The sequence below is a fragment of the Bos mutus genome, chromosome 24 (assembly GCF_027580195.1).
Source record: "Bos mutus isolate GX-2022 chromosome 24, NWIPB_WYAK_1.1, whole genome shotgun sequence".
NCBI lineage: Eukaryota > Metazoa > Chordata > Mammalia > Artiodactyla > Bovidae > Bos > Bos mutus.
In genome coordinates, this window is record NC_091640.1 from 41,054,939 (window position 1) to 41,077,712 (window position 22,774).

At 46.4% G+C, this 22,774-nt stretch overlaps 1 protein-coding gene across 4 annotated transcripts in view; it reads left to right on the forward strand.

Annotated features, from left to right (window-relative positions):
* PTPRM (protein tyrosine phosphatase receptor type M) overlaps positions 1–22,774 on the forward strand; it is a 660,428-nt gene that overhangs the window by 613,759 nt on the left and 23,895 nt on the right. For 2 of the 4 annotated variants that reach the window (XM_070361479.1, XM_070361480.1), the window contains 7 exons: positions 2,592–2,689; positions 14,048–14,164; positions 14,844–14,894; positions 19,404–19,558; positions 19,796–19,931; positions 21,079–21,228; positions 22,168–22,341. In XM_070361479.1, coding sequence (XP_070217580.1) covers positions 2,592–2,689; positions 14,048–14,164; positions 14,844–14,894; positions 19,404–19,558; positions 19,796–19,931; positions 21,079–21,228; positions 22,168–22,341 — 881 coding nt within the window. The remainder of the gene's footprint in view (positions 1–2,591; positions 2,690–14,047; positions 14,165–14,843; positions 14,895–19,403; positions 19,559–19,795; positions 19,932–21,078; positions 21,229–22,167; positions 22,342–22,774) is intronic. The other 2 variants (XM_070361481.1, XM_070361482.1) reach the window with 1 other exon arrangement.

Sequence of the window (22,774 nt, forward strand, 5' to 3'; positions counted from 1 at the left end):
TTCCCGTGAGCTGGAAGCGTAGTGATTGATGAGATCCGATGTTTACTTGTGTCCCCGGTAACCTTGACTGAAGTCACTGAAATCTTCAGCCCGTCCATCAGGAGAATGGCACGCACACGCCAAGGGACGGGGCAAGCAGCAGGCAAAGCTTCGTGGGGGGCAGCGCTCAAGGTCCCATAAAGGGACTCGACGCAGAGGCTCAGGAGGTGGAGGGGTTCTCACGAGGAGGGGAAGAGTGTCGTCACGGCAGCAGGAGGAACAGTAGACATTTGTATTCAGAGAAAAGGGAAGGAAGCTTGACAGTGAGGAAGAAGAAAAAGAAGAAACTGATACTTGGTCAAGAGGAACGGGCAGTGACTGAAGGGGCCAGGTATGCCCCCTTTGCTCAGCCAGCAAGTGACCATCAGTAAATAACTTTAAATGCACCCTTTTTTTTTGTTTCTTTGTTGGCTTTTCTGTTGTTTTTTTGCATCTTCAGCTCTTTTATGGCCTTGGGCTTTAGAAGCTTTAATTTCCATAATGTTCATTTTGTAAGGCAAACGAAGATTAGAAGTTCTTCTCCCTAACCTATGGCTTAACCTACTGATTTCTGCAAAATAATTTGTGGAGAAATATCTCTGTTTTTACTGACCAGATTCTACAGTCAATGATAATATATCTCTTGGTGAGATTTTTTTTTTAATCTTGACATAGAAAACTTCAAATATGAACAAAAATCGACAAAATTGTACAATGAATCTTCACGTAGCCATCATCTGGCTTAAAAATTGATCAACTTACAGCCCAAATTGCTTTAAATATACCTCCAGTTTATCCTCTCCATTTCTCATTCTATTTTAATGTAAATGCACCTTGGGTTGTTGTTGTTTTGGGGGTTTTTTTGCACCTGGTTTTTGTTCTGACATGTGACTGTATAAAATGCCTGAGTCAGTGCTCATTCCACAGATTCTCAAAATAACCCTCAGCCATGTTCCTGAAATCAGTATGTAGATAAAGAGAGATGCAGATACTAAGGTCGCAGTGTTATTTTCTGGCTTTTTTCTCTAATTATAACCATCCCAGGGGGTATGAGATGGTATCTTACTGTGGCTGTGGTTTGCATTTTCCTAATGACTAATGATGATGGGCATTAGAGAAATGTCTGTTCAAGTGCACTGCCCATTTTTATTGGTAAATTGGGTTGTTTGTCTTTTTTCATGACCAAGTAACTTGCCCCACATCACACACTCGGTTCAAAGCCAGAGGCAGATCCCAAACTCACATATTCACATATTCACACTCCAAACCTGGGAATCTACAACGTCCAGATCCAACAGCACAGCTGTCCAGCCCGTCCACCTTTGACGGCGTCTTCCTCTCCTATCCCCACATGTCTACTGGTCATATAAAGACTTATGCTGTTAAAATGGAAGCCATAGAGTAAACGTCACTCTAGAAATGCGCACCCAATAGAACTGTCTAAATATGTTTTCAGCAAATAATTCTGAGAGCTTGCCACCAGCAGAACCTTAAGAAATTCCTGAAGAATATATTTGATGATTGTGAAAAATTAAAAGATGAGCTAGACAAAAGTTCTAAAATTGTTTGAAAGGGAGCAAAGAAGTTGACAAATGTGAAAATATAAACATTGTATTAAAATAGCATCCATGGTGGGCTTCAAAAAGTGATAAACACTATAGAAAAATTGCATGTAAATTGGGAGTAGTCAGAGATAAGTCCTTTGTAATTTTAGTAGAAAAGGCTAATATGCTAATTAACCTTAGATTTTTAATTATGTATTACTGACACACTGAAATAAATAGGAACCATGAAGATTTATCCAAAAAAGATTTATTCTATTACATGGAGACCCTCAAACATGTTTGAACATAGAGTTTGGGTCTTTTTTTAAAAATCTGCATTTAAAGAAAGTTTAAATTCCAGCTTTCTGTGCCTTTACAGTGTATATAGCACTGGCAGATTTTCCCTCTTTTTTTCCAGTCCATAAAAAGAGCTCCTTAATGCTCAGATCCCAGGAGCTGGGAAAGCAGGTCATGGTCAGTGACAGGAAGTACAAGTGCTCGAAACTCTGAACTCGCTGGAAGGTGTTAGGTGAAAATTCTAGAAAAGATTAATTTGACAGATAGCACAGATTAAGAAAAATACTAGAAACCAGAAAAGGCCATCTTTCCTATAGAGGCTCATTTCATTCTATAGACTGCTTCCCTGGATATCGCCAGTTGTTAGCAGAAAGAGGGATGGTACCCTTTTTTTTTAATCACACTCTCGAGTATTATAGAGATAAATAGCTAAATGATGAAGAAACAACTTTCTTTCACAGCAGTCATTTAAGAAGGGCAAAAAGGGCTCAAATACAGATGCGTTGGATGACGTGAGAAAATCAAGCCATGAGTGAAAAATCCTGTGTTTCTAAGGGTGCTATTATAGGAAGAGTGCCCCCCGCCACATCAGCACTAGAAGGGAGAGCTCTGTCCACCGAGAGGGATGAGGGGACTGCCTGCGGCTGTCCGGAGATTTCTTTGTGAGCTGCAGAAGTGCCGCAGGTGCAAGCTCCCAAAGACAGCACACGTCTCTGCTGTGTTTTGCTGCAGGGCCGATGCAGGAGACGATATCTGACTTCTGGAGGATGGTGTGGCACGAGAACACAGCGAGCATCGTCATGGTGACCAACCTGGTGGAAGTGGGGCGGGTAAGTGGCCTCTCCGCCTCCCAGTCATCTGTTCCTTCCTTAGACACCTGTGTGAAGGAGGGCAGGAGTCAGCCCTGGATGCAGTGTTGTGTCCTTCCGAAAATGCTAACCACTAGGCTCCTCCTCTGGCTTGCTGTCCTTGCTTATACATTATCAGTAAACATAGCCTGAATTGCTTTCATGTGTTGCGATAGCAACAGACAGGAAAGGCACTCAGGATTTAAAAGCAGTTGTTACCCGGATATATTGAGCACACAACAACACAAAAACGTAGTGACGCACGCGGGCTGGTGGTTGGGTGTCAGAGCACAAGGGGAGCCCCAGGAGGCAGGCCTGCACTCCCCACCTGGGGGAGAGTCCTCCCTGAGAACAGCCGGAAGCCCAGAGTCAATCCCAGGCTTAGAATTCCAGCATCTCCTCTCACTTAGATCGTCCCTTTCCTCCCTCTCCTGACCTGTGAAGTGGGGACCACACGCCGCCCCCGAGGCCTTGGGTTGCTTCATCTGTATTAACTGCGGATGAGCTATTTTTATTTAACCAGGAAATTCTTCAGTAGTTAAGATCTCGGTCATAGGATTCAACAGGATTATTCCCAAAGGGGAATTTGAAAGAGAGAAGACACACAGGATGCAGCTGCTCTGCTGAACAGTGAGGCCATTTCCATGGTTCTGCTGAAGGACTGTCACTTCTTAGAGACACTGACATTGTGAGATTTACTCTGCGCCTAGAGATTAGCCTCCAATTGAAATATTAGGGGCAGAAGTGATAGAGGGGTTGTTTCGTAAGATTCTCTGTCAGCCTTAAAAAAGAAATCCTGCCACTGACAACTCGGTTGCATCTGCAGGATGTCAGGTCAGGTGAAGTAAGCCACTTAAACAGGGCAGGCACTGGACTATTCCACCCATAGGCGTGAGTGATAGAGAAGAGTCAAGTCACAGAAGCAGAAAGTGCAGGAGTGGGTGCCAGGGATTGGGGGAGGTGAAGCTGGGGTTGATGTTCAGTGGGTATAAGGTCTCAGTTACACCAGAGGCACAAGTTCTAGAGATCTGCTGTACAAAGCTTGCTTGTAGTCAGCAATACAGCGTCACCCACTTAATTTGTTAAGAGGGTAGACCTCATGTCAAGTGCTCTCAGTACACACACACACACACACACACACACATGCACAAAGCCCAAAGGCATATAAGAAACTGCAGAAGGTGGTGGATATTGCCCCTGACCTGGGTTGTAGTGATCGTACCAAGGGCATTCACTATGTCAGAAGCCATCCAGTTGTGCGCCTGAAGGTGTCTGTATTGGGTTGGCCCAAAAGTTCATTCGAGCTTTTCCTTAATATCCTACGGAAACCCGAACAAACTTTTGGGCCAACTCAGTACATCAGTTACACTTCAATAAAGCTGTTCTTACAAATGGATTTTCAGAAGGTCTCAGGAAGCACAAACCAGGAAGAAGAGAGACTTAAAAAGTGGGATAGTTAAAATTCTAGCAAAGATGACAAGCCAAAGAACCTGAAAATCCTCCTCTTACAAACATCCTGAAATTGTAGATAAAATGTAAATGAGTTTTAATGTATTTAATATAAAATATAAATGTATATGTAAACATAAATGTTAAAAATGTTTCACTTAGCTCTTAAGAAAGTAAACTACTAGAGAACAGAGAAGAAGCAAGGACTAGAGACCAGAGAAAGGGGGGAGGGGGCAACAGGCTCCCACTAGAGGCTGACGTAATGGTGCCCATGGGTCCTGACAAGTGGGGTAGGGCTTTAGTCTCATGAGCTTGGATCTTGAGTTCTAAAGCCCACCAAGAACAGGAGGTAACACCTTGGACATGTACAGTGCTAAGAATTTGAACTGAGACGGCCACATGAAACCTAAACTCACAAAGGGTAGATGCCCAGATAAAGGGCCAAGGGGGAAATAGGGGAGGGGCAAAGGAGAGGGAAGCCAGCCGGGCACCAGAACAGGGAACTGACAGAGGCAGATGGGTCCTCACTTAGGCTCTGGTGAGAAAACGCTTCCACTAATTCACAGGTCAAAGCACAACACCCTCATATCACTCAGAAAATACTTAGAACTGTGAATCATGAACATCATGTAGTAAACGTGTAGGATGCCAAGCAAATGGTACCCAAAGTATATCTATGTTCTTCAGGGTTGTTATTAGAAGACTAATTAAGCATCTAATTCAAGAAGATAAATGAGGAACAGGGTAAACTAAAAAAAGAAAACAGTAACAGCAGAGCAGAACGTTATTAAATAAAAATCAAAGAAACAATAGTAAAGATCACCGTGATCAAAAAGGTTTTGTGGAAGGACTGATGAAATTGACAACCATCTGGCAATCAGAAGAAAAGAAATCAGAAATAACAAATAGTGGGAATATGATACATTTTTAACATAACAGATAATATGAATCACAATAAATTTGAAAATTTAGATAAAATCAACAATTATCTTAACAAATTTGATTTTCCAAAACTGACTCAAAAAGAAACAGGAATTCTGAAGAGACAAAAATTATTTAAAAAGTGAATTATAGTTAAAAAGTGACCCATGGAAAGCATTACTCCCAATTGTATTATAGATATATTCTGCTAAATACTCAAGGAATGGGTAACTCAAATCTTATAAAAATTATTCTGAGAAGAGAAAAAGAGAGATTATTTTCCCATTTTAAGAGGCTAGTATAACCTTGATATCAAAACCAGATAAGAACATAGCAAAAGGGGAAATGATAGACACCGTGAATCAGGAAGAAATAAATATATCAATAGATCAAAAAATGAGAGCCCAGATGTTGATGTAGGCATTTGTAGGAAAATGTGTAATTAGTGGGAAAAACATGAGCTTTTCCATCAGTTGAACTGGCACTTTTGGTTATTCATGTGGACTAAAAGAAAAGCCCCAAATTGAATACCAAATAAAACCAAAAGTTTTAAATGTTTTAAAACTTTTAGAAGAAAATATGGAGGGCACATTTATGTCCTTTGTTTTAGAAGTGTTTCAAAGAGACCATAAGAAAAGGACAGGGAAAATTGACCATTAAAATGTAAAAGTTTCTGTAAAGGATATTAGTAAAGTGATAAGACAAGAGGGGAGAAGCTACGGGACTATTAGATAAAGTATAAAAACTGAAAAAGCACAGGTTTACTGCCAACCGTGTAAAAGCCATTTACGCCTTTGGATTCCCTGTCTCTTGGGAGATGCTGAGAGCAGGGAAGCTGGCCTGGGGGGATGCGGGGAGCTCCTTGTATGACCAGCCTAGAAGGGGTCGCTGAGCTCCCCACCACCGGCCCCCACCTGGGCAGTGTAGATATCATGCCACTGTTTTATAGGGATCTTGTAAAGATTAAATGAGTCTCTAGATGGCAGGTGGTTAGAGAAGTTCCCGCCCCATTCTGAGGACTTCCTAAACGTAAGTATTAAGGTAACCCTTACCTTTTCTCCAGCACAACTGAGACCTCTAGTGGCATTTATGAATTATCTTCCTTGGGACTTCCCAGGTGGTCCAGTGGCTAAGACCATACTCCCAATGTAGGGCCCCAAGTTCCATCCCTGGCCAGGAAACTAGATCCCATGTGCCACAACTAAAGATCCTACATGCTGAAACTAAGACTGGGCACAACCAAATAAGCAAACAAATAAATAAATACTTAAAAATAAATAAATTACCTTTTCACCCCCAAATCAGTAGTTTCCTATAAAAGCAGTAATGACTACTGAAAAAAACAAATTTTCAACTCTGCCATAAAAGCAACAAACTCCTTTCAGGGAGGAGACAGCATTATAAATTTGTGGTCTCTCCCTCCTAGAGCTCAGGAAATGCCCAGCAAAGCTAACGAAGGAGAATTTACCCCACCTACAGCAGTTGGTATCCACCAGGTTCACTGCGAAACAGCTCAGCTCAGTGTTTTACCTGTTTCTTCCCCTGAAATGTATGATTGATTCTGAGTCCTCACTCATCTCACACACATGTGTTGACTGCCTTGTGTGCTGAGGAGGAAGAGATATGGAGACTGCTTCACACTGCTTTGCTTTCCCGATAACAATATTCATTGAGTTATTTACCAGATTTTATGTATACTCAAAGCTATGGTCTTTCCAGTAGTCATGTGTAGATGTGAGAGTTGGACCATAAAGAAGGCTGAGTGCTGAAGAATTGATGCTTTTGTACTGTGGTATTGAAGAAGACTCTTGAGAGTCCTTTGGACAGCAAGGAGATCAAACCAATCAATCCTAAAGGAAATCAACCCTGAATATTCAATATCCCTGGAAGGACTGATAGTGAAACTGAAGCTCCAATACTTTTGCCACCTGATGTGAAGAGCGAACTCATTGGCAAAGTCCCTGATGCTGGGAAAGACTGAAGGCAGGAGGAGAAGGGGGCGACAGAGGATGAGATGGTAGGATGGCATCATTGACTCAATGGACATGAGTTTGAGCAAACTCTAGGAGCTAGTGAAGGGCAGGGAAGCCTTGTGTGCTGCAGTCCCTGGGGTCACAAAAAGTCAGACACAACTTAGCGACTGAACAACAACATATTTGCATCAGAGCTCACTTAAAATCCTCTGGAGAAGGAAATGGCAACCCACTCCAGTATTCTTGCCTGGAAAATCTCATGGACGGAGGAGCATGGTAGGCTACAGTCCATGGGGTCGCAAAGAGTTGAACACGACTGAGCAACTTCACTTCACTTCAGTTAAAATAATCCCAAGATAAATTATTTTGAAAAGTAAGTAATTATTAAAAATAACAACCACTACTGGATTTTTCTTTAAATAAAGGCATGTGCGTATTTTTTGCTTAATTGAAATTTCAAAATGTGCTGTCTCAGGACCCAGTGACTAGACATGAGCTGTTCTCATATGATAAACCCTCTTTCTTTAAGGAAAAATCGGGACAGCATGGTGTTTGGCTAACAGATCAAAGGAAGACCATGCTATGAAATTATTCCAGTGAAAAGCCACAGACACTAGAGCCCACTGTCTGTTGGACGTGGCACCTTTTAGTGGGATGCAGGCTTCACTCTGAGTTGCCTGCCTTGGAATAAATAGGTGGCCTCTGTTCCTTCCATCAGGACCTGTCCCATGCAAGGTGGCCCCTATTGACATTTTTGATGGAAACAATTCTTTCTGACAAATAGCCATAGACACTTCAGCTAATAGTGTGCAGCTGAAGGGGAGAGCAGGGGCCACGGTTCAAGTTCAGCCTTAAATGGAAGCCCACAGCCTCACAGAACTCAGGAATTTTAGGTCTGGTAAGCTTATTTAAAAAAAAAAAAATCCTTCCAGATCCTCACCCAGTTTGCAGGGACATGGTAAGCTCTAAGAGTCCTGCCCTGCCACCATCAGCCCCGTGGACTGGCCTGAATTCAATTAGTGATGTGCTTCATGGCGTCTGTCCTTGAAACGTCTGGTGCGATCTGGGGGTGTTGACAAGAGGTCACATGCCCTCTGGGAAAAGGTCATACCTCATTCCAGGCCATTTCCCATTGTTCATCCTGCACACTTGTCAAGAGACGACATGCCCACGTTCCACGCTTGGAAACAGCGACGACAAACCACTGAAGAAATGAAAATGACATGGTTTTTAAGGGCAGCAACTAGCTGCTTACCATGTTGAGTGCAAGCAGCGGGTGCTTCATGAATCAGGCATGAGCCAGGCCGACGCTGTTTGTTTACACAGACTTGATTCATTAAGTCAGAGCCCAGCAGCTTTCCCCGGATCTCTGCCCCGGAGCGCCGTGCATTAGGCCGCTGTAATTGCCCCTGTTGGAGCCTCTGGGAGGCCTCCGGTCCCAGCACCTGTGCAGAGGACTCAGAAACCACACTTCCCTCCTGCAGGGCTCCCCCCATACACCTGCCAGGACCCGTCATTATCTAAGGCTTCCTGGTCGCCCCTGCGCATCCCCCGCAGCCTGTGTGTTGTGGGAAGAGACGCTTGTCAGTTTCCTTGGCACCTGCCGACAGCCGCACACCTGGCATGTAAATTGCGTCGGATGTGTTGTGGTTGTTTTCCCTCTTTAATGAACCCACCGGAGGGACCCCAAGCTCTTTATCCAACGCCTGGTTCCCAGGAACTCCCACCGACTCCGCTGTGTTGTTGTACTAATTCATCTGCCAAAAGTCTGGGAACCCAGTCTGGGGCTCTCCCAAAGGAGGTTCTTTTTTGCACTGGTAATTTAAGCTAATGATTTCTAAACATATTTAGTCAGTTTGATGAAGACTTCATTAGGATGTAACTGTTTATTAAAAATCCAAATGAGGTCTCGGAGTAATGTAGGAAGATGATTGTTGAGCTGCCCTGAATAGTTCTGATAACAGGTGGTAAAGGGTCTTGGAGCCAAGAAACCAGAGATGCTCACCCCCATCAATATATAATGGATGCAAGGGAACTGATGGATGCTTTAAAGATTATCATCTTCCCAAAGAGATTGTCTTGAAATTCCTTTCACGTGTGTCACTAAAAGAGTAACAAAAGAAAAAAGTTAAGATGAACACTGGATGTCAGAATAAGCTCTAATGCACATACAAGATGGGCTTCCCTGGTGGCTCAGATGGTAAAGAATCTGCCTGCCAATGCAGGAGACCCAGGTTTGATTCCTGGGTTGGGAAGATCCCCTGGAGAAGGGAATGGCTACCCATTCCAGTATTCTTGCCTGGAGAATCCCATAGACAGAGGACCCTGCTGGGCTATAGTCCATGGAGTCACAAAGTGTCGGACATGACTGAGCGACTAACACTTTCACTTCTTCACCTACAAGGAAGATGTATTAAGGTTCCAAGTGCACCTGGAGCCTTAATACAAAGAACACTTGCTTTTCTACAAAAACCCACCAGATCCAAGATCAATGGAAGAAGTAAGAGAGAGGAAAGATTTTCCCCTTAATAACATGTGGAAATAGTTTAATAGTAAAATAATAATAATAATAACGTAGGTAATATGTAGCAGTACAAAACAATAATTTTTTTACAGAATCTCTTAAGTTGTTCCAAGACATCCAGTTCGTATGTGAAAGGGAAGAGAGATTATTTTTGTAGGCATTACTGAAATTTTTCTGTCTTGAACTCTCATGATTCAAAAAGATCGAACTTTCATCGATCTTTTTTTTTAACGAATTGGGTATTTAAGATTGACATTTTGTGACCTGAGTAAAGATAGCCTTAACCTTTGATGAATTTATACTCATTCAGTAAGTATTCCTCTGCATTTTGATACACCATCAACCATCATATTAATGTAGCTGATTCAAGCCTTGCCTTCCTCTGTAACTTTAAGATAAAACTAGGAAAACAGGAAAAGTCTGCACTATCCCATTTTACAACTGAAGAATGGAGGCACCAAGAGAGGGACACACGCCAATCATTGTCCTCGGTGGTAGCAAGTCTCCATCCTTCCGCAGGATGATTTAAATTTCAGGAATGGCTAAAAGTCAAGGCCAATCTGCTGAACAAGGTGAGGAACAAGCAGCCTGGGTATATGTGTTTCTTCAAAGTGCTGATGATTTGTCATCTAGTTAGGTAGGAGAGAAAAGGAACAGGACATTTACCAGGGAGGTCTGCAAGATGACACTTGGAATTCCACAGGAGGCATCAGGCCACTTGTTTCTTTACAGCAGATGAAAAGAAATGTTACGGATAAGGATGTGATGTTGTATGTATTCTAAGTATTGAATAATCTCTTCATTAAGAGATGCTAATGGAAGACCAGATAGAAAACCAGAAGCCCTGCAGGAGGAGGTTGAGGCAGGAGCCTGAAGAGGGACTTGCTGGTGCCGTGAAGTGATTCTCCCAGATTCACACCATCCAGACCTCTAGCGGTTAAAGCAGGCTTCAGATGTGCTTCCCAGAGGAGAGGGCAGGGCCGAATGTGGCAGGTATCAGAGGGAGGAGCTGGGAACCTAGGGCAGGCCAGGTACTGTTTTAGGCAGACGGTCTCACTTACTCTCCAGTCTCCCTAAAAACAATGCTACAGTCCCATTTTGTGCACGAGAAACCTGAGGCTCAGCGGTACCCATCATCAGCTGCAACACAAGTCAGCAAGAAAAACGCAAGTGCACCTCCATCTGACTTCATCACACAGGGGCCAGAGAAATCTGGACATTTAACCGAGTGAACGTTCTCATTGCTGTGAGATCTCTGTTGAAGACAAAAAGTCCTGCACACTATAGACCTGTTCTCTTGGAAGCTTCGCTGGCAGGCAGCTCTTAACCAGGGCTCTTCAGTCACTGTGCTTCCCTTCAACGTCCCCACTCTTGTCAACAGCGTGCCCAGCAAAGCCACGCTCAGCCAGCCCCTGACACAGCTGTTAATAGAACTGTGGTCACTCTCTCTGGATGTCTTTTTAGAAAAAGTCTGCCCGAAAATCCCTTAGTGGATCAAAACTTGTACCAGTGCCTTTGTCTTTTTTCCTGCTTGCCGCCTCCTCGATGGTTTTATCTGTTCAGTGGGGCAGTGGTGGCCAAAATGATGGGCTGACTTCATCCTCCATGATCACAGACTCTTTATCAAAATGAGTCCTTGGCCCAGCACAGAGCACAGAAACAGACCTTTACAGTCTGCCCCAGCCTCCGTCCTGCCGCCCGAAGAGCTGGTGATACAGGAGTATCCACGAAACAGAGCCACTTGTGATCAGGGATACGAATGGAGGATGCTGCCATCGGATGTGTCTTTTCTTCCTGCCCCTTGCCCTCCTACTCCCTCCCACCCCAAGAGGCAAGACAGCTAAAGTATTTCAGGGCTGTCTGTTCGGTATCTGTCCCTGAAGCCGGGCCTGGAGAGACTGAAGACAGCATAACTGACCGTGAGCTCCTCCTCCAAAGAGCTCTGCTCTTGGGACCTGTCCGCAGCCTCTCCCAGCCACCATCCACTCGTCTCTGGAGTGAGTCCCTCTCAGTCCCTGGGCCGGCCTCTTGTTCCCTCCTTTCAGGACTCGAGCCAGGGTGATAAGGAAGCAGGGGGCGGGTAGGCCGGCTCTGGCCCCTGCTGGCTAACCCCTCGAGCTGGCCACTGATGAGGTCACAGTGATGAGAACCCGGGGTCTCAAAGCAAAGTCCAGGCAGGAAGAGCTGGGTCTGACAGTTGTGATACTCTGGAAGAGGAGTGTTTGGAAACTGTCTCTGTGGCTCCTCTCAGCTCTACTGGGTGGGAAGCTCTCCCCACCCCCAAGTCACAGGACGCTTTCCTAATTCCTGCGTGCATGCAAGCATGCTCAGTCATGCCCAACTCTTTACAACCCCGCCAGGCTCCTCTGTCCGTGGGATTCCCCAGGCAAGAATACTGGACTGGGTTGCCATGCCCTCTTCCAAAGACACCCTGAAGGTCACAGTAATGTGTGGCCAGCCTGGGAGCTACAGCCTGAGTGTCCGGGGGTCTCTGATTTTATTGTACATGGGATCATTTGGGCTGCTGGCTAAAAATGACCCTTTGTGAAGGCAGTTAGAAATCCAGGAGTTATTCTGCTTCCTGTACTGTTTCACGTTTGTGAATTTTAAAGCCAGCAACCATGCCCCGTTGGAGGCAGGAGCCCATCATGCACCCCCGCCATCCTCCACGATGACGGGCAGGCAGCAGCCTCAGCCACAGGATGCCTGAGTGATGGCCGGATGGAAGCGGCGCTGAGACGCCGGGTAACTGGCATTCTGGGCCGAAGACTGTCCGGTGCCTTAGGTGGTGAGGCCGTGCGGGGAGCATTGGGCTGCAGCGGGCAGCATGGTCAGAGGAGAGGAGCATCTGGTTCTTCCACGCCTGGGCTCCAACAGACACCCGGTAACCACTGGTCTAAACATCCATGTCCGCAAAACATAAAGGCCAGGAGGCGACTCAAGCCCCGACTCCTCCGACTGGAGAGCCTGCATCCAGAAGGAAACATACTTTCCTCTTGACACAAGTCCAGGCAGTTAAAAAGATACTAAAGTGAACCCAATTTAGAAAGCTTTAGAGTAGGCTGAAAACAGATGTGGCAAGCCATTTCAGGATATTTTGGGAGATGAGATGGGAGGGCGGGATGCAGAATGGCTCCGCTGCTGCTTCTGGACCCGCCCAGCCAGGTGCCTCTGCTCGAAGAAGGCTGCCCACAAGCATCTCTTTGGAAGGAGGCTTCCTTTCTCCTAATGACCACTCCTCTGGACCCCAGGGGCAGAAATAAGCAATAGAAAGCCCTCTGCTTGCCTGCAGGTAATAAGCAGGCCCTCACCCAGTGTCATAGCAACAGAACTGGCACGTCCTATCGGACCATCAACAGAGAGCTCACACCCATGGAGGAAAGACTTTGAAGGGGTGTGGCATTTGAGATACTCTTCAAAGAACAGATGAAATGTTCAGCTGGACAAATTGTGTGACTGGGAGGGGCCTGAGTAGGAGTCTGGACCGTGAGGTCTGCTGGGGGATCAGGCAGACCACTTGTCTCTGAACATAAAATACATGTGGCTCGAAAGAAGGGTAATAAAAATATAAGAATGAAGATGCTAGTCTAGTTATAGCCAAGTACAAAAAAGACCTGTACATGCCAGGCCAAAGTTAATTTCTCTTTAATTTCGTGGGCAGTCATTGGAAATAGAAGTTTACTGAGCAGAGCAAGTCAGTGCCAGAGGGACCACACTTGGAAGGGTTTTTGCAGCTTCTTGAGGAGGGGATGTCCACACAGGAAGTTAGCAGAGCCTTAACGAAGATGGTGGCGGAGGGAATAAAAAGCTGGAAAACGTATTTGAAAGCTGTTTCAACCGCTTGCTCGACTTGGCACTTGGTTGGGTTTTGGAGAAGGATCTCCAGGTTTTATGCTTGGGTGACTGAAGAAATCATTAACACGGGGAGTTCACCAGGTTTTGTACACTGAATTTACTTAGACAAAAAATGAATCTGCAATTGTAACTTGAGAAAAACACATAGCTATTGCCTTCTTCAGAAAAAAAAAATCTCTAATCTTGACTTTTGGCTCCAATTTCCTGCTCGGTCTCCTCCAAAATGTTCCATCAATTTCTAAAACTAGAAGAAATTTAAAGTTCAGAGGAGCTAAAATATTGCAAGCCACCTTTTGTAGTTTATTTTTCCAGGCCACTCCTGAGTAGAAATAGACAGGAAATGAATGGTTACTGTAACTGGGATATTTGTAGTATAAATACAATCTGTTAACTTTAGACCATTTTCCTAGGTTTTATTCCTCCCATGACTCAAATTGTGTTTTATTCTGGGGAGAGAAAAAAATATACAGGTGATCTAAAAAGAACAAAGTTAAGCTATATTTCTGATTTTGTGCACAAATTGTATCCTATAAATTATACTGTGACCCATCATTTAGAGAACTCAAAAAAAAAAAAAAAAAACCCACTTTAGCTTCATTTCCTTTGTGTTTTCTAAAGGTCAAATGCTGCAAATACTGGCCAGATGACACGGAGATCTATAAAGACATTAAAGTTACCCTAATAGAAACAGAGCTACTGGCAGAATATGTGATAAGAACATTTGCTGTTGAAAAGGTAAGCTTTCACACTATTTTTGAAAAGCTACAGTCAGACATTAGTGATACCAGCCTCATTAACTTATCCGGGATAATTCATCTGTGGTCTCACCTGAACGCAGGTAGGCTGTAGCCAGTGATGACTCAGGACTGCATCCTACCTTCTGGTCCTGCAGCACCTCACTTCCATCTTTGAAGCAAATCATTCCCATTTCATAGGAATATGTATTTTGCTGCTAATCCAAAAGATACACCTAGGTGTCCACTTCCTTTTTCTTTTCAACCTGGTTGGTATTGTTCAGCCCGTCTCTCTCTCCTTGTTCAGAGGCAGTTGATTAAATGTCCTTCATGCTGTATGTCCATGTGGGTTCCCCGGTACTGAGTTAGCATCAGTGTGGAGACACGGGTTCTAACTCCTCCTGGATACCCTTCACGTCCTCAAGCCTTTCTCAGCCTGTGGTTTCATGCAGATGATGGACTTTCCAGGTGGAAGTGTCTGCCTGGAAACAGACACTTTTTCTGTAGACGTGGGATGCTTCTGCATGAACCAGCTTCTCCATTCACTCACTCCCATGCTGGTTTCAGCCCTTGGTCCCTGCGGGTGCGGCATCCCAAATGCTCATCCCATGCGCATGGATGGGGCTGCTGCTCTGAGCATAACAGGGAATCTCCTTACCCCCCTCTTTCTGCCGACATAGGGAGGGCCCGGAGGAGAAGCACACTGCAGTCCATCCCGAGAAGTGTCACAGGTAGGCTGCGGGGGGCGGGGAGTGGAGATGATGTGTCCGGCGAGTTCTCTGCCTTGCTGTCCTCCAAGAAGGGGACCCCTGCTGTTGTCTGTGGAGTCCCCAGGCTTCTGTCCAGAGCTGGTTCTCTGCAGCCAAGCCCTACGCTGCACCTAGCGATGCTGGCACGAGTTGCCCAGTGGTGGGTTCCCTTAGAGACCCCAGCGTTGTAAGTGAACCTTTGGGCAGTTGGTTCCAGCCCTTATTCCCCCTGGATATCAACGCAGTCTCCAGACTAACGAGACCAGTTGTGGGGAATGAAGAAATGGCAGCGTTTGCTTCCTGGCTCATTTACCCCGATGTTTTTAACACCTCTCCTGACTTTCAAAACCCTATTTGTCATAGAATCACAAGGCTGAAGAGACTTTCGTTTATTTTAATCTGTTTCTCATACTATTTAGCATTTTTTTTCCCCTTAGCCTGTCTTTTTTAATAAGCAGACAGGAGGCTTGAAGACTTCAAAGAATGTGGAGTTCTGGTTGACTCAATTCTTTAAGTTCTGAACCTCACACTTTGATGTCAGTTTTTTTTTTTTTTTCCTTTTTAGGCAGAATCAGGAGGGAAAAAAAGAAAAGCATATGGAGGATTTTTGTATGGCTCTTGGCAAGAGCACTCATGAATAACTGCATTAAAACAGATAGTGATAAAAGACCCCGAATATTTTTTTTCTTTAAAAAAAAAATCATCCGAAAGCCATCACTTAAACATGGAGTTCTTTGAACAATAGTCAGCTCTCTAATAAGCTGAAAATGCATCTCAGTGGCTAAAGGAAGGATTTGTTTGTTTCTTTGCTCTTTTTTTAACCTCTTAGTGTTCTCTATCCCAGCTGCACAGAAATGTTTCTGAAACACCCAGGTATTTTAGTCCTAAGACAGCCAGCAAAGAGCTGGTGGAAGGAAAGGAAGGATGAGGAGCTTGTTAAAGCATTTGGGGAAATCAGAATGACATGTTAGTGATTTTCTAACCAGGCAATTGGAATCTTTAAGGAAAACAAATCGTTAGTACTTCTGCGGAGCACTTCTTGTAGGTTTTAAACTTCCTCATTAGAAAGGAAACTTTAAAAAAAAAAAAAAACAGAGAGAGAAACAGCCAAGTGAAGTGTGTGCTTTGAGAGTCCTGCAGTTCTGATTCTATTTTGAGAGGATTTACATCAAGGGACCTAAAGGTGAAAAATAAGTTTGGGCTTCATTCTGCAAACAAGCAGGAAGGTTTGCAATTTGAAACTGATCAATGCCTGTTTTGCATGGGGTGGTCCTCTCTCCTTTCCCATGAGGCTGATGACCCGGAGCTGAACAGATGTTAAATGACAAAGTGCCCATCCTGGCTAGAGGAAGACAGCTGAAAAGCTTCTGTGGATCTAAGCTGTCAGGGGAATCTATCCTCACTGACGCTGGCAGCAAGGAAGTTGGCTACAGACACCAAATTCCCTCTGCAAGGAGGTGCCTGGGGCTCAGAAAAGCAGGAATATGGCCTGAAACCTGTCAGAAAGAACACGCACCTAGGGATTCATTATCCCACACTTATTTATCAAGCACACTCTCTGGATTAGGCTCTACTAGGCGTCTTCCTTCCCATTAAAGTACAAGGAGAATGAAGTAAATATCACACCTTCTGTTGTTGTTGTTCAGTCACTAAGTTGTGTCCAACTCTGTGACCCCATGGACTGCAGCAGACTTTCCTATCCAGACTTTCCTATCCCTCACTATTTTCCGGAGCTTGCTCAAACTCACGTCCATTGAGTCAGTGATGCCATCCCACCATCTCATCCTTTGTCGCCCCCTTCTCCTCTTGCCCTCAATCTTTCCCAGCATCAGGGTCTTTTTCAATGAGTTGGCTCTTCACCTAAGGTGGCCAAAGTATCGGAGCTTCAGCTTCAGTATCAGTCCTTCCAATGAAGATTCAATTGATTTCCTTTAGGATTGACTGGTTTGATCTCCTTCCCAAGGGACTTTCAAGGGTCTTCTCCAGTACCACAGTTCGAAAGCATCAACTCTTTGGCGCTCAGCCTTCTTTGTGGTCCAACTCTCACATCCATACATGACTACTGGAAAGACCATAGCTTTAGCTATACAGACACCTTTACATAGCATTAATATTTATTACAATTTATATATATAATGATGATACTGATTTATACCACATTAAGTCTTGTTGAGCAAACTCTGGGAGACAGTGGAGGACAGAGGAGTCTGGCATGCTACTGTCCATGGGGTCACAAAGAGTCAGACACAACTTAGTAACTGAACAACAACAAAATCTTGTTAATGAAAAACAAAAATATACTTGATATCAACTTGCAACATGTTGGGGCTGTGATCACCAATCACATCTATGATCTATCCCCCCAAATATATTACAAAACAGCATAAGAGGGAACTGCCGCATCCGTGAACAAGAGTGAGAAGTGACTCAGAAGCCACTCCATTGCTCGTCTCATCAGTAGTGAGCACATTAGAGATCAAGGTTTATTTTGGAAAGAGGTTTGCTGCATCCCAGACACTGACATTTACCCTGCTAAGAGAATAAGCCTTGCATCAGTTGGCCGCCCCTTTCCCACCCCATGATGGATGGAGTTCAGAATCTGGGGATGCTAGATCTGAAACCTAGAAAAAGAAGTGCTCAAAAAAATTAAAATTAACAGTGTATCGGGGACATAAGTGCTCTCTTGTCCTCTTTGGAATGAAGAAATATTTATTATAGGCTCTCCCCTTTCCTGGGACCACCCCTGCCCCGTCGTCCTACGTAAAGCCAGGCGAGCACTCTGGGGTGGCACAACCTCACCATTTGTCTTCTGATGGAGGCTTTGGCCAACTGTTATCATGGTTTCAGCAAGAGGAAATGTGGGCTCCTAACCACCTAGGAATCTTGCTCTGAGGTCACAGAGCGTATTTAGCAGATGACAGTGTTGATTTTCCTTTGTGAATCCCTGACGGCTTAATTCCTTAATGCTTAAACCAACTAAAGAACAGCATGATTTTCTAAGAGAAATGAAGCTTCCACACTTCTGTGTTATTAAACCAAGACAAATGAACGCCCTGATAGCAGACAACTCTTATCTTTAGAACATATAGTTGTTGGCCTCTTCTGATCTTTCAAAGCACATAAATTTCTTCCTGGCTAAGTTTCCACAAACTGTGACTGATGGTGAACAAAGGGTTCCTGGACGGTTTGTGTTGAGATAGTAAGACCACCCCCAGGGCCTAACACAGAGATGGTGTCCAGGAAACAGTGCTAGAAAGAGAGAAGGGGGAAAGTCAAGTTTTATCTCAGGTTACCTGCAGCCTTGATTCTGGAAGTAATTGTTTTCAAAACAGACTCTTGTTTTAAAACACAGTCTTCCTGCATAGATTCATAGTTAGGAAGAAAAAAATGGATAAAAATCAATTTAAAGTACTTAGTTGCTCAGTCACATCCAATTCTTTGCAACCCCATGGACTATAGCCCACCAGGCTTCCTGTCCATGGGAGTCTCCAGGCAAGAATACTGGAGTGGGTTACCATTTCCTTCTCCAGGAGATCTTCCTGAACCCAGAGATGGAACCCATGTCTCCTTCATTGGCAGCTCAGATTCCCTGAGCCATCAGGGAAGCCCATAAATCAACTTAGTTATTCTCAAAACAAAAGTAAATTTAAAAAAAATGCTTGAAGTCTGTTTCCTTCTGCCTCCCCTTCAGTTGTATGGCAGACCACCCTTCCTCTTCAGTTTACTGATCTAACATAGAATTCCAGCAAAAATATCTCTTGGTTTCCATGGTCCGTATATGCTGACATGCCTACTTCCTAAAAGCCAACCACTGAAGACACCTCTGTCACTCTAGACCCTGGAGTCAGACCTGAAGAGCTGCGTTTGCATCTGATTGTTGGTGACCAGATGCATGGATTCAGTGTTTACCCCAATTAGAAACAGAAGTCTAACAAACTTGAGTTCCAGTGAAAAGTGGTCCTCTGGCCTGTCTGGATGGAAGCTGTCCTAGGAGCCTTCCTGTACACATAGGCGTGTGCACAGCCCAAGTGCCCGGCACAGATGGCACCAGGACACGGAAGAACTGAGCAGGAGTCTGCATCTCAGCTGCTTGTCTTGAGACATAAAAACGCCTTAGACCCCTCCCGCCCCCAATCTGTGTCTCGGGGCTTGCTCCTCACACCATAGGGTGTGAGTGACACACAAACTGTTAACAGAGCCTATGGCTTAGAAAGGAGGCTCGAGGAGTCTCAGCGCCCACCACTATCCATTCACTGCCGTTGCACCTGTAAACTCGTGTGTTCCCCAAGCATCACCTCCCCTTCCACCCCTACAAACATCTTCCTCCCTGTGATGAGCTCTCGGAGTCTGTGTTACCTTGGAGAATGACTTTCTTCCCAGCAGTCAGTTACCCAGCCCCAGGCTCCCTGACGCTGAGGGTCCTTGGTGCTCTCCTGGCCCCTCATTGTCTATTTCCCTGTGTTCTCTCCCGTGGTGACCGGCCCCTGGCAGCGAGGCGTCCATGAAATCCGAGAGATCAGACAGTTCCACTTCACGGGCTGGCCGGACCATGGGGTCCCCTACCACGCCACCGGGCTGCTGGGCTTTGTCCGGCAGGTGAAGTCCAAGAGCCCACCCAACGCAGGCCCTTTGGTGGTGCACTGCAGGTGAGTGGGGGCCGAGTGAGGGCAGTGGGTTCGAGCCCCCTTGGGGTGATTGAAATGTTTGGGAACTAGACAGAGGCAATGGTCGCACAGCATTGCAAGGGTGCCAGGTGCCACTGAGTTGTATACCTTCTGGTGGTCATTCCACGTTCTGTGAATTTCACCCCAGCAAGGATCTAAGAGGAAGCAGCAGCGGGGGTCCCTTCTGCCCCCCCTTACTGAGCCCCCCTGTCCGTGCAGTGCTGGTGCAGGCAGGACCGGCTGTTTCATCGTCATTGACATCATGCTGGACATGGCCGAGCGGGAAGGGGTGGTGGACATCTACAACTGCGTGCGGGAGCTGCGGTCTCGGAGAGTGAACATGGTGCAGACCGAGGTACTGAACCCCCGTCCCCCCTCCTCCCCCTGTCCTCCTCCCCACCCCGTCCACGCCCACCGCCAAGGCCCACGTCCCAGGGCCAAGGGGCAGGGGGAGAGAAGCCACGGTTCTGTTTTCAGAAACCCCCAGCAGAAAAGGCGAGGCACATGGCCATCCTTTCTTCCCGCCCTCCTCCTTCCTTCCTTTTCTTTCTTTTCTCATAAACACGTGAAAAAGGCCAGGAGTCTGCCAGGTAACAGAATCTGCTCCCCAAGCCCAGCTTGCCCCTTGCTTCTGCGTCAAGGGTCCCGGTCGAGGCTCCGCTTTGAAGCCTTCAGGATTTCAATACCGTTTCTTTTTATTGTGTCTTTTAAACTAGCTGGTAACCAGAGCGAGACCACTCCTGAGAATAGGCAGGCATTTGCAGAGTGATTTTTAAGGGTAATCTCTGTGCATTTCCTTCTCTTCTGACTGTCCTTAAAAATTCTGTCCAGTGAGTGGCCTGGCATCGTGGGAATTTGCCCACTTTCTGGAAGCACTCTGGAACTTCTCTAAGTTAGAATTCAAGGTGTTTCAGGAACTTAAGTGTTTGAGAAAAAGTATTCCACCCTGCTCCTAGGAAATTAATGTTTTTACTAATGTGCATGCATGTTAAGTCGCTTTAGTCGTGTCCAGCTGTGTGCGATCCCATGAACTATAGCCCACCAAGCTCCTCTGTCCATGGGATTCTCCAGGCAAGAATACTGAAGTCAGTGGCCATTCCCTTCTCCAGGGGACCTCCCTGACCCAGGGATCGAACCCACATCTCTAATGTCTCCTTCATTGACAGGCGGTTTCTCTACCACTAGTACCACCTGGGAAGCCCCAATGTCTGAGTGGTTTCCATCAGTGTGTTGAAGCCTTCTGCACTGAGCCCCTGCTTACCTCTCCTCCTGCGGGCCTCCACATATTGCCAATCACTAATGCCCTGCCCTTCCGTTGGAGGATGACAGGATTACTGGCCCTGAGACAGCCCCCTCCGAGCAGCCAGGTCCCCTCCCTGGCCTTCTCTCCAGAAGGAAGGCGTGCTCTGGGACGGGTGAACCATTGTTCTCTGGTCCGCGAGGGGCTACCTCCCCTCCTCCTCTGGTTCCTGGGAGTTACCTTGGTTTCTCTGCTTCCCCAGGAGCAGTACGTGTTCATCCACGATGCCATTCTGGAAGCCTGTCTCTGCGGGGACACCTCAGTGCCCGCTTCCCAGGTCAGGTCTCTCTACTATGACATGAACAAGCTGGACCCACAGACCAATTCGAGCCAGATCAAGGAGGAATTCCGGGTAGGTCGTGCTAAAGGGACAAGGCTGTGACCTTGCTCCTAAGAAGAGCCTCAGAGTCGGCTCCAGAACCTTTGAGCCCATGCAGGGCTTCTCAGCCTCAGCACTGTTGACGCTGGGGGCTCAGTTGTCCGTGGCCGAGGGGCTGTCCTGTCGGGTGTTCAGTGGCATCCCTGGCCGCTGCCCACTGAATGCCTGAGCCCTGCCCCCTACACACCACCCTGACGGCCAGACCATGTGCTGATGTAGTTAGTGTCCCCACATCAAGACCCACTGGTCTGGCAGAGCCAGGCCCTCCCCACCCCTACCCCTGCTCAGGGAGCAGATGTCAGACCAACCCACAGTGTAACCCCGACAGCTAGACCAAGCCAGGCACATTCAGGGTGCTTGCTGGCAAGAGTGCACGCATTCTAAATCATTCAGTCGTGTCTGACTCTTTAGGACCCCGTGGACTGTAGCCCAGCAGGCTCCTCTGTCCATGGGATTCTCCAGGCAAGGATACTGGAGTGGGTTGCCCTGCCTTCCTCCAGGGGATCTTCCCGGCTCAGGGATCAAACTCGCATCTGTTAGGTCTCCCGCATTCGCAGGCAGGTTCTTTACCACCAGTGCCCCCCGAGTGCCCTGTGCCATTTCTCATGCTCGCCTTGGGTCTGAATGCACCTGACTCCCCACCTAACTCCAGCCTGACCCCTGCCAATCTGTTCCTCCAAACCCCGGTGTCCAGTCCTAGCTGGACTCATTGGCACTTGATCTGGCATACGCACAGCAGTCCTTGTGTCTGCCCGTGCAGAGTCCTAAAGACTAAAGAGAAATAAAAATCTCATTGTGTAAGTGGGGTCCAGGGAGTGGGGAGTGGGGTCGTCAGCTCCAGGACACGGGGTCCCCTGAGGTCTGCACACGAGACGGGGTTCTCTTCCCGAGCGTGCCTGCTCTGTCCCCCAGACCCTGAACATGGTGACGCCGACCCTGCGCGTGGAAGACTGCAGCATTGCACTCCTGCCACGTAACCACGAGAAGAACCGCTGCATGGACATCCTGCCGCCTGACCGCTGCCTGCCCTTCCTCATCACCATCGACGGCGAGAGCAGCAACTACATCAACGCGGCCCTCATGGACGTGAGCCCCCCAACCCCCGCACCCCCTCCCTGGGCAGGGCACGGCGGGATGTTCCTCTAGGGGCAGCACCTGGGTCCTCTCCCTGGTTTCCTTTAAAGCTGTGAACTGTGTTTTCAGCGAAGTGCACTTCTGCCTCCGTATCTGCTTCTGTGTCGGGACCGACGTCCTTGGTCTCTGGGAGACCCCGGTCCAGGAGGACTGATAAATGAGGGGTGTGTCGGCGGCGCTCTGAGCACTTCAGTTTTTTAACCTGCTGGCCAGAGAGCAAGAGACAGCTATTAAGTCAGGAAGGCAGTGAAGTGGGATAATATGGTTTGCAGCATTATTTTAGTTCCCATTCCTCCTAATTTAGGCAGTAATTAACATGGGGGAGAAATTGCCTGTCAGCACAGATAGTACACAACCCATTACCTCCTGTCAGTCTATTTACTTC